This window comes from Mytilus californianus, unplaced genomic scaffold, assembly GCF_021869535.1.
Source record: "Mytilus californianus isolate M0D057914Y unplaced genomic scaffold, xbMytCali1.0.p SCAF_3, whole genome shotgun sequence".
NCBI lineage: Eukaryota > Metazoa > Mollusca > Bivalvia > Mytilida > Mytilidae > Mytilus > Mytilus californianus.
This window is the reverse complement of record NW_026262679.1, coordinates 99482213-99498876: the sequence shown is the minus strand read 5'-3', so window position 1 is coordinate 99498876 and position 16664 is coordinate 99482213. Positions and strand designations below refer to the sequence as shown.

Sequence of the window (16664 nt, the reverse complement as noted above, 5' to 3'; positions counted from 1 at the left end):
TTTGTGTGTACGATCATTTTTCCAGTGGAGATGAACTAATGGTGGAAATATGATACCATCAGCAGATATTTCATAAAATGGTATTTCACACTCAGTCTTTTAAGTTAATGTTATTTCTAAAGCACTAAAGCAAACAAAGTTAAGAATTGTCCAGTTTTTGTTTTACTTAAAAGACTTATTGATACTGTTATTGATAAATTATATGTGTACTAAATCCAGTATTTTGGTGATGATCTTCAATTCGTTAATTCATAGTTTAAACAAGTCTTAAATGTGTCTTTTATTTTTTCTGCTTTGAAATTCTGTACAGTAATATTTTAGTCTGAACATTGCTCAAGATCGTGATTTCCTTAATTGTTTATGATACATAAAAAAGATAACAGGATTCACCAAAAATACCGGACACATAATAGACCATATAATATATCAACCACCAAGTCCGACTACTGCATGAAATCTACTCCGTACAGCCACCGAAATTATAGTGAAGGACGAAATGATCTATAAAAAGTAAAATCACAAAAATACTGAACTCCGAGAAAAATTCAAAAAGGAAAGTCCCTAATCTATATAAGCAGCAATTTAAGCTTGCTTTCAACATCGGGTATTATCGAGAATTCTTTGATACGGTTTCATTTATTATTGTTTTGCTTTGATAATATATACGGTACCAATTTTACTGACTTGTGATTAATATTATCTTTTACACTTGAATCACAGAGTTGAGTGCTTTTTCTGTACAGATTTTCATTGTTTCACTGACCGATTTTTAACAAATTTGAAGGTCATGTTCATGTGATAGTCTTGAGTCTGGAACCTCTTCTGTGTTTTGTTATTATATCTTAATTTATTTTTGTCACTTAGTGAATGTGTGTTGATGGCAGATCGTAGATAGTCTCTGTTGACTGATTTATGAAGAAATTGTATTCAGACAAGAGGCGATTAAGACCTGATATATTGTACAGAAACTAGTCTATTTTTAAGACCGTTTGTTGGTCTTTAAATGCTATTTTAAGTTAAGGAATTGCTTCCTCAATGTGTCGATGTTATTTATGATATTCGGCGCCGCGATATAGCCTTTTTGCGCTAAGGCGGCGTAAAGCAAACACCAATCAATCAATTATGATATTCGGATTAAAAATTCTAATACTAAACAAAATCTAACGAATTGTCATTCAATGGAACGGTACAATATAACGCCTTCCGAAAGTTAAATTCGGCCTAAAAGTTCTAAACGTTGAAATCGGTCTTTGTTGGTATCTTGAAAAACTTGACATCGGTCTTTGTTGATATCTTGTAATACTTGACATCGGTCTTTGTTGATATCTTGAAATACTACCGATTGCAGATACATATCTGTTTGGTCTCCTTCTCGTGAGAACGAATGTTCGTCTGTTCGTCCATTTGTTATCGCCGTTTTCACTATCATTATCACCGTTTCTAACCGAGGTGGATCTTGTGTCATAGCGTCTTTGTCGCGGATCAATAATTCTAAATGTTGTTAAACGACTCTTTTTTGAAAGGTCCTCTCGAAATCGTCTTTTTTCTGTCCCCCCAATAAAGGAAAATCCACTTGGTAGTTCCACGCTGCTATCTGTATTTTAAAAAAGAAAAAATGTATGATGAAATTGTTTTTTTCGTTGAATAGAAATCTAAATGTATCATCGGAGTTGCTGGTGTTTTGTTGGGTGGTGTTCAAAGGTTATATAATTTGAATTTTAAATTATGACAGCTGCATATCATGTGCAATGCACGTTTTCCGGTATATCGCATGTGGAACTTTTGAGTTTCAAGGAACATCATTCATCTCAAACACTTACCATATTTCTTTATACGTTTTCAAACACAATAATACTTGAGAGTGAATTCATTTACCTCAATGTACTAGTACATGTATTACCATTATACAATATATATTGTTTGACATTGACAGGTACAATTGTTCAGTAAAGCACTACAATACATTGATTTATCTATTGGTCTCAGAATAAATTTACTTAATCATATTTAAATTCGATGCATTTCTGTAGTAAATGTATTATGATAAATCAAATTTAGTGTCGCATAAAATTATTATTTGTTTTGTCGAGACCTTTCACCGTGTAGATTTATATTTTGTTATTTACAAAAAAAAGATAAGGAAATGAAATCAGTGAATATCATGATTAAAAAGATTGATAAAGAATTTTGTTTTATTCCTTGGCTTGACACTTATCAGATCGGAACGATGCATAAAAATACACCCCCCCCCTAAAAAAACTATAATAACTACAATAGACACAAAGTATCGATCAAAGAATACTTGCAGTTACTGGAAGCTAGTTAAAAACTAATAAACTAATAAATAAATCATGTTCTCCCAGACTTGAGTACCAATCGGTACACATCCAACGGATTTAGGTTAAAGACTTCTAAGATCAGTCTGAGAAAAGAATTACCCTGTGCAATGCCAAATATGAGTTTATAATATCGAAATGGTGTAGGACCATAAGTCTTCATATCAAGAACAAAATCAATATATGTACCGATATAACAATAGTCAAGGATCTTACTTCGGTATTTTAAATTAATTGATATCTTTTAAGACAAAGTGTATTCAAAGGATCAATGTATTTACATGGATCATATCTAAGTTTACGAGCTTTATACCCAACATTACCGTAAAAGTAAGGATTTGATACCCCACGTTTAATAAGAATTATACAGGTTCATCCAAACTTCAAAATTAAATTTGTGTATCTATGAAAGAATTAGGAAAAGTTTTAAGTTGTTTATAAAGCGATATCCCTGACTTAATAATTTACCAGTTATTATAAAAATAAGAAGATGTGGTGTGATTGCCAATGAGACAACTCTCCACAAGAGACCAAATGACACAGAAATTAACAACCATAGATCACCGTACGGCCTTCAACAATGAACAATGCTCATACCGCATAGTTAGCTATAAAAGGCCCCGAAATGACAATTGTAAAACAAATCAAACGAGAAAACGTTTCATGTACAAAATAATGAACGAAAAACAAATATGTTACACAGCAACAAACGACAACTACTGAATTACAGGCTCCTGACTTGGGACAGGCACATACAGAATGTGGCGGGGTTAACTTTATTTTTTTCTCACTTTTTTTCGATCGTTCCATCTTACCTGAAGGATCTAACTGTCCGTTACATACTGCAACAGCAAACCCAATAATAGCTGACACAAGGCTTAACTGCATCTGAAAATAAATACTGCTTGTTTAAAAAATAATTAAAATTATACATAAATTGTATGTGATAGATTATATTATAAAAAGAGTGGAATACAGAGTTTCCTTTGAGAGTGTCATTGACTGTTGTTTATACAGTACAATCGTTAAGATGGTCCTTGTAATAATAATATGATACACAAGATAGACTGCCTATACTACACAAACTAACATTTTTATAATACACATGAACAGCAATCTAAACTTCGGAATACATTCAAAAATCCTAACTAAAAAATGGTTACTTATTTGTACTTGCCTGTAAATTGACCTATAAGCCTGTCCTCTAAAATCATCCAATAACTAGTTACTTAAACAATCAAATGTTACTTCATGAAATGATGTATGTGTCCTTTTTCGATTTTAAGTATCTCGGACCAATTCAAATTTTTTCAAGAACAATGAATATTTATGTCATTCGTGACATAGTGTTCCGACTATATTTTTGGTTTTTGTAGGAAATATTGTTTTTATATTAAAATGATAAACATGTTATTTTGGAATATAAATCAGGTTAATCATCAGATGCATGTCACCACACAAAATCATATAGGGATTGTTGTCTAATATTTGTCTTTTGATAATGGATTAAATAAATGTCGAAACAGTTATAAAGACTGTACAGAATCGTGAATCTGTTGCTAAGGAACAGAATCACTTGAAATGACTACTTTCTACAGGCATATTGCGACGAAGACAAAAGGAAAACAAAAATAAATAGCAGTCGCATATGAGATAGATCACTGGCGAGATACATCGAAAGAAAAATGGCACAATGATAATTGATTGTTTGGGAATTAGAAATACTTTATAGCGCAATTAAAACAGTTTCTAATTTAGAATATACAATGGATAAATGTTACATAGATTTCCGCATTATTACTGACACACCTTACCTCAAAGTGATATATTAAATATACGTGATATGACTACGTACTTAACGAAAACTGTAAATGAATTTAACCGTACAATAAGAAAATCAATATAATCATGTTTTTGGTATTTACCGCAGTTTTTAGAGAATCTAATTGTAAACAAATAAAACTGACAATTTCTTCGACGTTTTGTTTATTAATAAATAATTGTATAAATACTACTATATTATATTCTCTTCCACCTTTTCTCGGTTACAAATTATCACTGAACCTGTTTGTACCACAAGCAACAAGAGAAGCTATACTGTGCTCTTGCAGAGACTTGTAAAAAAATAATTGAAACATAAAACTGGGGACCCTTTCAATTATAGATGTTAGATAATCGGTTATGAGAAAGCACAAGCAACCAAAACTATACATGTACACGTTTGATGTTCTAGATCTGAATGGATAATCGTAATACATTGTTTGTGCTCCTGTCCCAAGTCAGGAGCATTGTAATTAAGGGGTTCTCGTTCGTTGCTGTCTGTCCCATTTGTTTTCCATTTATTGTTTAAGCACAAATGAGGTCGTTGGTGTTCTCGTTTGAATTGTTTCACGTTTTCAACTAGTATACGGTATGGGTTTTGTTCCTTATTAAATCCCAGTGTATATAAAGTGTGAATCCAGTTAGTTCATTTTCACTGTCGTATGCGAGTATGTCTATTGTAGAATAAAGGATGATGGAAAAACTGCGGATGTTTACTTTTTGAAAATATAAAATAATTGATTTGAATGTATGTTTTAACAAAATTTCAATAGAATACAACTTTTTAATATATAATAACAGAATTAAGGTCCAAAAAAGTGTAATTAAAGCAGCTGAATCCATAATATTGTTTACTGAATGCGATTCATTTTAACTATAAATGCGATGCATTATCACTGTAAGTGCAATCATTTCTGATGTGGAATTTTTGGAGGTGCGATGAATTTTCATTGTTGTTTTATATGATAATTCGACATACAACAACTGAAAATAGGCTTTAAATGACTTTAATATTGATGATATTTACAATTTGAAATTCAAGGTAGTCGAAGATGCTTACTTGAATATACATGGGTATAACCAACGTATGGTTGATTCCGGACGTTGTGCGTTGTGTACCTTTCGTCGATTTTTTTCTGTACGTTCGTTGCGTGTTTTCGTCATAGTTCTGTACCGTTCGTGAGTAAAACATCGAGAACATAATTAGCTGTTTCTATTGAAATGCCTATCTTTTATTTTTTAATTTGTTAGCAAGCATTTGCAACTACTAAAACTATTTGACATTTCTAACATTTCATATTGAAGATTAAAACAACCTGAATTTTGTATGTGTGTGACGTGAAACAGAACTAAGTCGAGCTAGAGAAGCCCACTCATCGGGAGCGCCTGATTGCAATCCAGTTTCTTAGAAATCCAGCATTTTCATTTTGAGGTCAAAGATCAAGCTCACACGAAGGTTAGGGTGATATGCGTCACATCGCCTTAAGGTGATACACGTTCATATCATGCATATTCAAATATTTTTGGTGAGTTTGCTATTAGTGTGTCATGGATCCGAGATTTTCTGGAGCAGAAGATCCATTAATATAACGCATTTTTATGGCGAATTTTCCTTGAAAAGTTTTAGTACTCGCTTAATTGAAAATTTGTCACGCCGTTTCATATTTCTACCATATTGATAGGTTTTTGCACAACGAACAGTACAAGAATGTACAACGAACGGTACTAAAGAAAGCAAACAAACTACAAAGAGAATGAATCATACAGTGCCAAAATTCTGAGGTCAGTTTTTCAAGTAAATGTCTGCAAATAAAATAAAACAACGGGTTTCTCATTCGGATTATGTATTTTAAACAACAACAAATCGCAATATACACGGTCGCATTTAGTGTAAGAGCCAACCAACTATGCTCTATTTGTAGTTTAATCAAGTTTAAGTTACACAGAGTGTTTGTTTCGCGATGTTTACAAGTAATTCACAGACTTGTCTATTTAAAATAGTCATGCACAGGGTGTTCATGTAATATAAATAATATATAAATTGCTGTCAGGAGCATGAAAATTTGTTTTCATAAACATTGAATACTTAACTGAACAGTACGTCAATTAGTCTTTGGTGAAAATATTAGGACGGTCTACTGCACTACATCGCTTCGCGATGCAGCGATTAACTTCCGGAATCAACTTTACGGCGGTTAAACCCCGTGGTATAGAACCATTTAAACATGTAACAATAAACTGTATTCAATATATCCTTGTATTCTTACAATTACGTATTTGCTTATTTGTAACAACGATTTATAAGAAATTCAAACATAAATTAAGGTGACTCGATTGTTTCTCGAACTTTCTTTACTGTATAATATGTATACATAATGGCATGATAGATAATATCAATTAAGCGACAAATGTAAGGCAATTGTTTGTTCGATATGAAAACGTTACCACTCAATCAATCGTGAAATGAAGATCGTTTTGTGACTGCTCTTTGTTATCCAAGATGCATCCATTAGAGCTACTTTACTAATGCTTGTAGTTTAAAGGTTTGGTTGGCTTGCTTGCTTCGTTTGTATAAATGTTTGCTCAATCTTAACAATGCTTAAGCAAACATTTATACAAACAAAGCAAGCAAGCCAACTACACCTTTAAACTACAAGAATTAGGAAAATAGCTCTAATGACGTTTTATTAGTATGTGATGTAGTTTTAGACCGAAACCGAAAACTTTGCTTTTTCGGTGACGTGGATTGGCTAAACTGTTTAAGATACATGTATTCAATGACGGCGTGTCATAGAAAAGGATACATTTTATCCTACATATAGATCTGGATCTGGACAAATTATTAGAGAAAATAGAATGATTATATTAGCAATAAATGCCATTTTTACGGAAGTTATTGATATATTACCTCAGACTTTCACTCACTGAGTATGCATATTTAATCATTCCTTCTGACTTCGTAAATTTTGTTAGAGAGTCGGCTGAATTAAGACTTTATATGATGAAAATTAATTAATTTCCTTCTGTGAAAATGCATCTCATGTACAATAGAAATGAATCGCCCCTACAGTGAAAATGAAAGTTTAGTATCATTTTTCGACAGTAAACATGAATCGCATAACGAAAGCAGCATAGTGGAATTTAATTCAATATCAACAAGCTGAATAACAAAACCTGTTTTAAGTTGTACAACATTAATAATTATGTTAAAAGGTGCATTTTTCTGCAAATGAAACTTAAGTACTACTATTAAATCTCTTGCACGCTCTGTTCGTGAACTATGCTTAATATTTGTCTATTTGTGTATCAACTTTACACCTGGATGGCTGTAGACGCGATGAAAACCCGTCCGCATCTCATACCTATATCATGAATTTATAAAAACAGTACACATTATATATTATTTCTTATTTTATTCAAAAATCATGAATTTGTCGTCTGTTTATTTATCATTCTACATTAGATAACGGATACTGTAACAGTAAAAATGGCATTTTAAGGATTCGCACATTTTATACACTGAAGCCTTTGTGGTGACCTATAGTTGCTTTCATCCACGCCTATCGGTCTCTAGTTGATAGTTGTCAGCAATAATACCACATTTTACTTTTATACTGTAATAAATCAACCACATAATAATATCATAAAAAGTGGAGATTTGGTTAATTAGTCATTTTTTTAAAGATTTTCTTGGTTATGTTAAGAAATTTTTGAAAAAAAATTGGCATTAAATTTTGTTCATTAGCAATTGAGACCGAAGAAAACCCATATCTGTAACAATCTTATTTTACACTCAACGTAACAACAACAAATTATATAAATGTATATTAAACCTGTTTATTTACTTTTGACTTTAATTATTTATCCCTTGTATTTTTTTATTAACTGTGTATTTGCATTCAGGTGTCACAGGTCAAAATCTATTCGTTCATTGTGTGTTAATTAACGTTTTTTTATTGAGTTAAGCCTTCCAATTGATATTTTATAGTGTGTTTTTCTATGTTGTGATGTTATACTATTGTTTCAGAAATGGAAGAAGGTTTGGTACCATTAAAACGTTTAATCCCGCTGCAAATGTTTGCAACTGTTTATGTAGTTCATACGTGTTTCTCGTTTCTCGTTTTTACATAGATTAGACCGTTGGTTTTTCCGTTTGAATGGTTTTACACTAGTAATTTTTGGGGCCCTTTATAGCTTGCTGTTCCGTGTGAGCCAATGCTCCGTGTTGAAGGCCGTACCTTGACCTATAATGATTTACTTTTATAAATTGTAACTTGGATGGAGAGTTGTCTTATTGGCACTCATACCACATCTTCCTATATCTATAAAGAGTCGAACAGACAACTAACTCGCTTGGCATTTGCATTTGACGAGGATGCATGTCAACCGATTTAGCGAATAATGTGTCCTGTTTCCAAATCAGAATTTGTGTCGTCACAGAGCGTCACAAAATTTGGTTTCAAGTATTGCTTTTGTGATACTGATGGACGTTTCGTAGAAGCACATTCAACGTCGCTGAAAACCGAAAACCGGACAATGGCCTGTTTGAAAAAAAGTCTCTTACAATGTCTACTAAAAATGAAGAGTAAGCAAATATAGGGTTTCTTCAGTTATACCAAGTGGAGAATCTAGAGGCTAATACTTTACCCCACCCCATTGAAACAACAGGCACTTGTCTCAGTTTTTTGTTACCTATATACCTTTATATAGCATATGATTCCTTACTGACAATCATTTCGGTGTAAAATATTATACAAACCTGAATATATATCAAATTAGTTACCAACGAAGTAACTTACTGCTGAAATGTGAAGTCTTAATCAAAATAATAAAAAAAACAAAAAACAAGCAGCGTCTTTAATAGCCAACAGAGCACATGTACGGGTCTATGGATAAAACCAGTTATTATGAAACGACTTAATATTCATGATGATTGGCAATTTTCATGGACCACTCTACTATCATCGGTCGAAGAAACTTAACATCGGAAATATCTTTCATGTTTATTTCTCATTAAACTCGTCAGGGTGGATCCAGCCATTTTTAAAAGGGGGTTCCAACCATATGTCCTCATTCAAAATCATTGATCGTCTAAAAAAAGGGGGTTTCAACCCCCGGACCCCCACCCCCACTGGACCCGCCCCTGCTCGTTCGTGTTTAGTAGTGCATTCAAGGAACTAGTTTGAAAGTGATAAAATAGGTCTGAATTGTAGTTACTGTTGTATTGGTATGCGTTTAATTTTAAAAACTCGAATGACGTGTAAACGTTACATATACAAATGTATAAACAATACAATAGACATCAAACATAATACATCACATTACTACCTGAACCACTCACTAATACACATAATTCTAAATTTAATCCGCCAGACAAAAACAAAACTCACTCTTAATTATTATACTATATTAATGTAATTATTTGTTCAACGAATGAACTATAATTTCCTTGTAAGGAAATCCCCAAAGGATAACACATTTCTTTGCGGGTAAAAAAATTAAATAATACAATATATATATATATATACAAGTCTAAATTGAAAACAACGTTCAAACCTATGATTGCGTTGGATAAAAACCGCAATTTTTATACGTGTGCATGCAAAACAAATTTCTTGGTAGAGAATATATATATATACAAATAAAAAGTCAAATGCGTTTTGTTAAAATATACTTTTTCACTCATTTGGTCTTTTGGAATATGTTGTTTGTGCTGTATTTAGACCCCTCTACCAAGAAATTTGTTTTGCATGCACACGTATAAAAATTGCGGTTTTTATCCAAAGCAATCATAGGTTTGAACGTTGTTTTCAATTTAGATTTGTTTATATTTTTTCGTTTGGGCTTGTATTATATTTGCCTTCGGGTTTATATGATCCGTTCATCCTATTTTGACTCTTTCAAAATTCAAGAGTCTTTCCTAAATTGAGGTAAATTATATGGCTTTCCAAATACCGTTTCGATTCCCAACATCACTGAAGATACATTAATTGTCGAAATCCGGATATGGTGTACAAATTTTTGCACCTCATGTTTGCGGTAAACCATCTTTTCCGCAAAATTATTGTTTTCTGTTTGGTAATAAAAAATTAATAATAAATTCTATTTTGTTACATCTTGTGATCCGTTTATTTGGCAATCGCTAATGGCAGTCAGCAGGGTTTAAGAACATCAGTTGTTAGACCTGCTAGTCAAATGCGTTTTGTTAAAATATACTTTTTCACTCATTTGGTCTTTTGGAAAATGTTGTTTGTGCTGTATTTAGACGCCTCTACCAAGAAATTTGCTTTGCATGCACACGTATAAAAATTGCGGTTTTTATCCAACGCAATCATAGGTTTGAACGTTGTTTTCAATTTAGACTTGCAAATTAAATAAAAAATATACTTTTTTTACATTATAGTCAACCAACCTGGGTAAAATAGATGAGAAAAAAATATAGAATTTTTAAATGCTTTGCAGTAACATGGCAGGCACGAAATAAAAATACATACGGCTGCATTATTTGTTTAATGCTTTTTACTTGTATATAATTCGTACAAACACGAAAAATTATGCAATTGATCCTTTGACTGAAAATTAACTATTGTAAGTAAGTAAGTAAGTAAATTCTATTTAAAGTTGGCATATATATATGTTGTGTACAAGTTATCATTTTGTACAAATTATAACTTGTACAAAAAAATTGTACAAATTATAATTTGTATTTTGACTTTGTACAAATTTTAATTTGTACAAAAAGTGCCTGTACAAATTACAATTTGTACAAAATTCGACTAAAATTCACTTATAACTTGTACAACAATTTATAGTATGGATTTTGTTTTAAAAAAGCATTGATACACACAACATATTTACAGAACATAATAAACCTTATTTACAAAATACAAAAATACCCAGAGACAGCAAATGTAATTGATACATGCATGTCAGTTAATTCTGATAGCACAATAGAAATTGGCCCCAGTGACAATTCTGGTAGAATAATAAAAATTGGCCTCAGTGGCAATTCTAATAGTATCAGGGAAATTGGCATCAGTGACAATTCTGATAGTATAATAGAAATTGGCCTCAGTGACAATTCTGATAGTATCATAAAGATTGGCCTCAGTGACAATTCTGATAGTATACCTAGAAACTGGCTCAGTGACAATTCTGATAGTATCTAGAAATTGGCCCCCGTGACAATTAGGATGACACTGACGTTGAAACACCAATCATACGTGCCAGGAACCGTGCGCTGTCTGGCCAACAGATCCAAACCGAATATATAACCATGAAAACGAAACAGAAATTATCAGAACTTGCTGTGAGGTATAAAATCATTATACCAATTCCTCAGTATGATCGTACCCCAACTGATCCTTGAAATATCTGATGTGTAATCATTGAATCTGGAAAATTTGGGTACCGCACTGGAACTGCTGTAGGAATTTCAACAGGATATTTGTCGAGAAATCAAATTGAAGCTGTTAAAAACACATCTTTATTCGCAGCAACGGTTCCTGAGCTTCGACCTTCGCTACGTGAAGCAGATAAAAAGCTTTCAAAAACTGGTGGTTAGGTTTTTCTTTCATGTAAATGCAAAGGGGGAGCAAATGTAAATGTAAAAAGCAAATGATGTTGTGTAATTCCTGATGCCATAATTCAATCACATGCTCAAACAAATGATACAGAACAATTTTTTGTATTTTGTAAATAAGGTTTATTGTGTGGTCATGGAATACAACTTCTTTGGTGTGTATCAATGCTTTTTTTTTATAACAAGATCCATAAAGTAAATTATTGTACAAGTTATAAGTGAATTTAAGTCAAATTTTGTACAAATTGTAATTTGTACAAGCACTTTTTGTACAAATTACAATTTGTACAAAGTCAAAATACAAATTATAATTTGTACAATTTTTTTGTACAAATTATAATTTGTACAAAATGATAACTTGTACATAACATATACATAATAACAGATAAAACATGAGCTCTGGTTAGCTCTTTAACCGACTACCATATAAAAATCATGCAGCTTCATCCAAATACTAATAAACAGAGATAAAAAAAAGCATGCAAATATAATGAAAGCAAATTAATTTTGATTTCTGAATCTCCAGGGTCAATGCTCATGCGGCAAACACCTCTATGTGCATTGAATGGGGGAACCAGCAATCACTGAAATATCATAAAATACTGAAAAAGAAAAGAAATAAATTTCAGCTATGAGGCATCACTGGATGGAAACGGCATTAACTGCAGTTGCATTTTTGACCCCCACACCAGGAATTTATATAATTCCTAAATTGGCCAAAAGAGGTCATAGTTCTAGCCTCATTGGGAAGGGAATTCCATACTTGTGCTGCCTCAAATATGAAAGATCTTTTACCATAACTTGAGGTTCTTGGTTTAGGTACATCAGCAGTGTTCACATACCTGAAATTATATGAATTATTTTTTTTAACAACTAGATCTTGAATAAATAAAGAACATTTTTTATTAATTATTTGAAAGGTCTCCAAGGTAATTGAGCGCATTCCACGAGTTTTTAGTGGTGGAAGGTTTGAAATCTGCAGGAGTGTTTCGTACGAGTTCTGGTGGTCTTTATGAATAAAACGAAGCGCTCGCTCTCTTGTATTTTTTCTATTTTTCTTGTATTTTGTTCCCCACAGAAATGCCAAGTCAAAGGGCAGTAACTAAAGTTTGACATAACAAGTGAGTAATAAATTGTAAGTTTACTCAGTTTGTTTAGGTGTTTCCCAATTCTTTTCAAAACATTTAATTGCCTTGCAGCCTTTTTACAAATATTTGAAATATGTAAATTGAAGTTTAATTTATAATCTCCGCGTCTAAAACTATGTATGTGCCGAATATAAAGAGACTAATTTATCAATCTTTTTAGAGAACGGTTTAACTGGTTATAAATTACAGATGCTTTTACCCTTAACAATAATTGAAAATGGCTATATGAGTCTGTACAAAACAATTTCTTCTAGTTTTAGGTAAACAAGTAATAAGTATAATTACCAAGCATATTGGAGAAGTAAGCAACAAAACCGAAGTCTTTTAAAGTTTTAATAATTCTAAGGTAATAAATAACGCAGTGTAACCGTATTTACACAAATGATTATTGTTACGACTGTAATCAATCGGTTGCAGTCCCGAAATTATAACGTAACCGTAGTCAGTACCATGATAATATCATAATTTTAAGTTACACAGTGTTTACAAAATTTGAAAACATTGTATATTAATATGGCTGTAAAGTTTCAGTTAATATGTATCTTCTTATTGTTGTTCAGTTGAATAGACAAGCCTCAGCATAGACGACTTTCAAATTCGTAAACTTTGAAAAATTTGGTTAGCTGAACATAGACCCATGTGACAATCGCCTATCTGAGTCTCTGCTTAAATAACTATAACTTGAGCAGATTTTAACTGTCTGCAGGTTGAGCATCGACATTTCGAATCATTCCAGGACTGTAGCAAACCCTTAAAATGAGAAAAATATTTACCGTCCTGGAATGGTTTTAAAGCTATTCTAGAGTAATTAAAGCGGCGGCTGCATATCTAAATGATCTCTTACCGTATGTGCTAGTCATTATCTGTGGTACGTCTTGGATGTCACTATACCTAAAATTGTATTTTGAGTCCTTTAGATTGACTAATTAATTTTATAAGTCTGAAGTGCCATTGTCCTGATTCTTCTCACCTGCAGAGTTGTAACCTTTGCCACATCTAGAAGGGTTTTATATGATGAGGTATAATTCTCATATACAAAACGGAGCGCGCCCTCCTGCACCTTTTAGATGTTTATTTCAAAATACAGCTCAGCCGCAGAAGAGACATATAATACATGTATTATATGTCTCTGGCCGCAGTAACTGCGTAACAGGAGCGAAAATGCATGTTTATATGATTTTATATATATATACAGTACCATGGTATAGCAAACGAATCGACGGTAGAACATGCATATGATAAATATATAAATATAAAACATTTGCAATATTGCATATGAATTGATTCTATTTTACATATAATACTTTGGTGGCGATCAGAGTGAACCAGTGCAGATCTTTGTAAATTGGTAAGCAATGCCAATGTCGACACTGTCCGCATATATCAAATATAGCTAACACATAATGTATCAGAAGAAGCAAAATGGCCTATAAATTCGTAAGTACAGCTATACAGTATTTGAGTATTGAGTGTCCGTGCAGAAACAGTTTAACTTCCAAGAAACGAATGTCGAAATAATACGTGATAATATTACTTTCATTTTTGAGAAATGGTAGGGAAATTCCAGGTTTATTTTTGGATAACCAATGAACGTTGACTTCCGGTATACCTTTCACCTTAACATTTCAGAGGGAAGAAAGATGGACCGATCTACTTTAACCAAGAGATGTGTACATGTTGAAGAACCAAGTGAAAAATTGAATCAGGATGATATGAGAAAATATTTTCCATCGGTTGTAAAAATTTCTATGTTTGAATGTCCGTCGCCAAATGAGGACGACCCAACAAATAATTGGCTATTATTGTTTGCTTCTGAAGAGGGTAATCAATAATTATTTAAATTCTCTAAAACGCAGAAAAAGTTGAAATTGATGTATAATGTATCTTTCAAAGCTTAACGGCCTAAGCTATGATGACTGAGATAAGTACAAGTAGGTTGACTTTTTTAATAGACTTTCAGTTTTACTGTTTTGACCTGCTAGACCAAATAATTATGACATCTTGAAAGGCTATTTTAATTTTTTGCTGTGGCAAATAGTCTTTCAAGACGTCATAATTATTTGGACTAGTTTTGACCTAGCAGTGGCATAACTGGATATGAATCCATGCATGACAACTCACCCCACTGCCAAATCGCCCCACTTTTTCACCAACTGGCCCCATTTATGAATAAGGGTAAAATCCTGTTGAATTTAGTCCTGACAACTCTCTCCACTTATGGAAAGAGTTTAATTCCGATGAATAAAGGTCTGCCAAGTGGCTCCACTAATTAAAAGAAGTTAAGTTCCACTGAATTCAGACATGCCTACTTGCCCCACTAACTTTAGACCACTAATGAAAATATATCACTGATTGCTCGTTAGTGTTTAATTATTCTTAGTTACTAGACAAAAGTTGCCAATCCGTTAATTGCTATGAAAACAATTGGCTGTTGAATTGGAATCCTTAAATTGTTATGATAATATATTGCATTATGATATAATAAACTTTACCATTATTATGCAAATAAGTAAGCTTGCTTTAGATAGCGACATCAAGTACTGTTTTTGTTAATTTTTCAAACTAATTGAAAAAATAAAGTTATTCCTAAATAAATACAACAATTATACATTAGTGGGACAAGTTGGCAGATAAAAATTTAGCGGGATATACCTTTTTTTCGTTAGTGGGGTGAGTTGGCATTCCTTTCATTCATGGCAATTATACTCCTTTTCATTAGTGGAGCGAATTAACAGGTCTAAATCTAGCAGACTTATACTCTTTTTCTTAAGTTGGGCGATTTTGCAGGTTTAAATTTGACGGGATATGACTTCTTTTCTATAGTGGGGTAAGTTGGCAGGCCTAAATTTAGCAGGATTTTTTAAGTGTTGCGAGTTGGTAAACAAGAGTGGGGCAGGTTGTTAAAATAGGCCACGGAAAGTGGAGTGAGTTTGTCTGGGGCAATTTGGTAGTGGGACGAGTTGTCTTGTTTCCATTATCTTCATACAACAATCACTAATTAAGTCTTATGCCATGTAGTATCAGGCATTTTTTTTCTTTGATGATCATAAGATTTTATGGGACGTTCTGTGATCACCAGTTACATGTATGGTGGACAAATTGCAATAAGGTATTATAAATCTTACATTAGTTATAATGAAACATGAAAATGTTGTGCTGCAATATAGACTTGGGATCAAATCAAATAAGCTTCATTTTAGTAAAGGTGGCAAACAATCAATCCTATACAAAAGGTGCAACACATACATATTAATCATACGAAACATATAAAACACAAGAGCTCATGTAAAATATATTGAAAAAGAGAGGCAAAAGATACCAAAGGGACATTCAAACTCATAATAGAATAAACTGCCTCGCTGAGCGCAGCTAGATACGCCCGCAGAGGTCCAACCCTGAACAGTTGGGGCAAAAATGGACACAATATTCAAGCTTGATTCAGGTCTGAATTTGGATTGTAATTAAATATCTGACATATTATAGGTTTCTGAATAAATGTAGTCAAAGAACTTGAAATTGGTTATATGAATTGAATTTATATTCAATTAAAGATTTCTTGCTGTTGTGCAATAGTCCCCAATACTTAGTAAATCTGTTGTCAGACTATAAACAAATAAAGTTCAATTAATTCTCAATGTCTTATTAGAAATTTATGGAAATAAAAAGGGAGCTTACATCAATAGATATAAACAATTCACCAAAGTTTCATGAGAATTGGTGACAGCATTTGTGAGTTATTGTCCGAAAACTGGAAAATCACCCCTTTTTTTAATGAAT

General features: G+C 32.5%; 1 protein-coding gene and 1 long non-coding RNA gene across 2 annotated transcripts in view; one reads left to right on the top strand and one right to left on the bottom strand.

Annotated features, from left to right (window-relative positions):
* Positions 1 to 1112: 1112 nt before the first annotated feature.
* On the bottom strand, positions 1113 to 3224 carry LOC127735545 (uncharacterized). Its single transcript, XR_007998446.1, has 2 exons — positions 3152 to 3224; positions 1113 to 1594 (listed from the first exon to the last, which is right to left on the bottom strand). It is a non-coding gene; the product is annotated as an uncharacterized LOC127735545 (long non-coding RNA).
* Positions 3225 to 14503: 11279 nt separating this feature from the next.
* The window catches only part of LOC127735519 (protein mono-ADP-ribosyltransferase PARP14-like), a 54390-nt gene continuing 52229 nt past the window's right edge, over positions 14504 to 16664 (top strand). Inside the window, exon 1 of the mRNA XM_052245701.1 lies at positions 14504 to 14708. Within this exon, the coding sequence (XP_052101661.1) occupies positions 14528 to 14708 (181 nt within the window). The 5' untranslated portion in view covers positions 14504 to 14527. The remainder of the gene's footprint in view (positions 14709 to 16664) is intronic.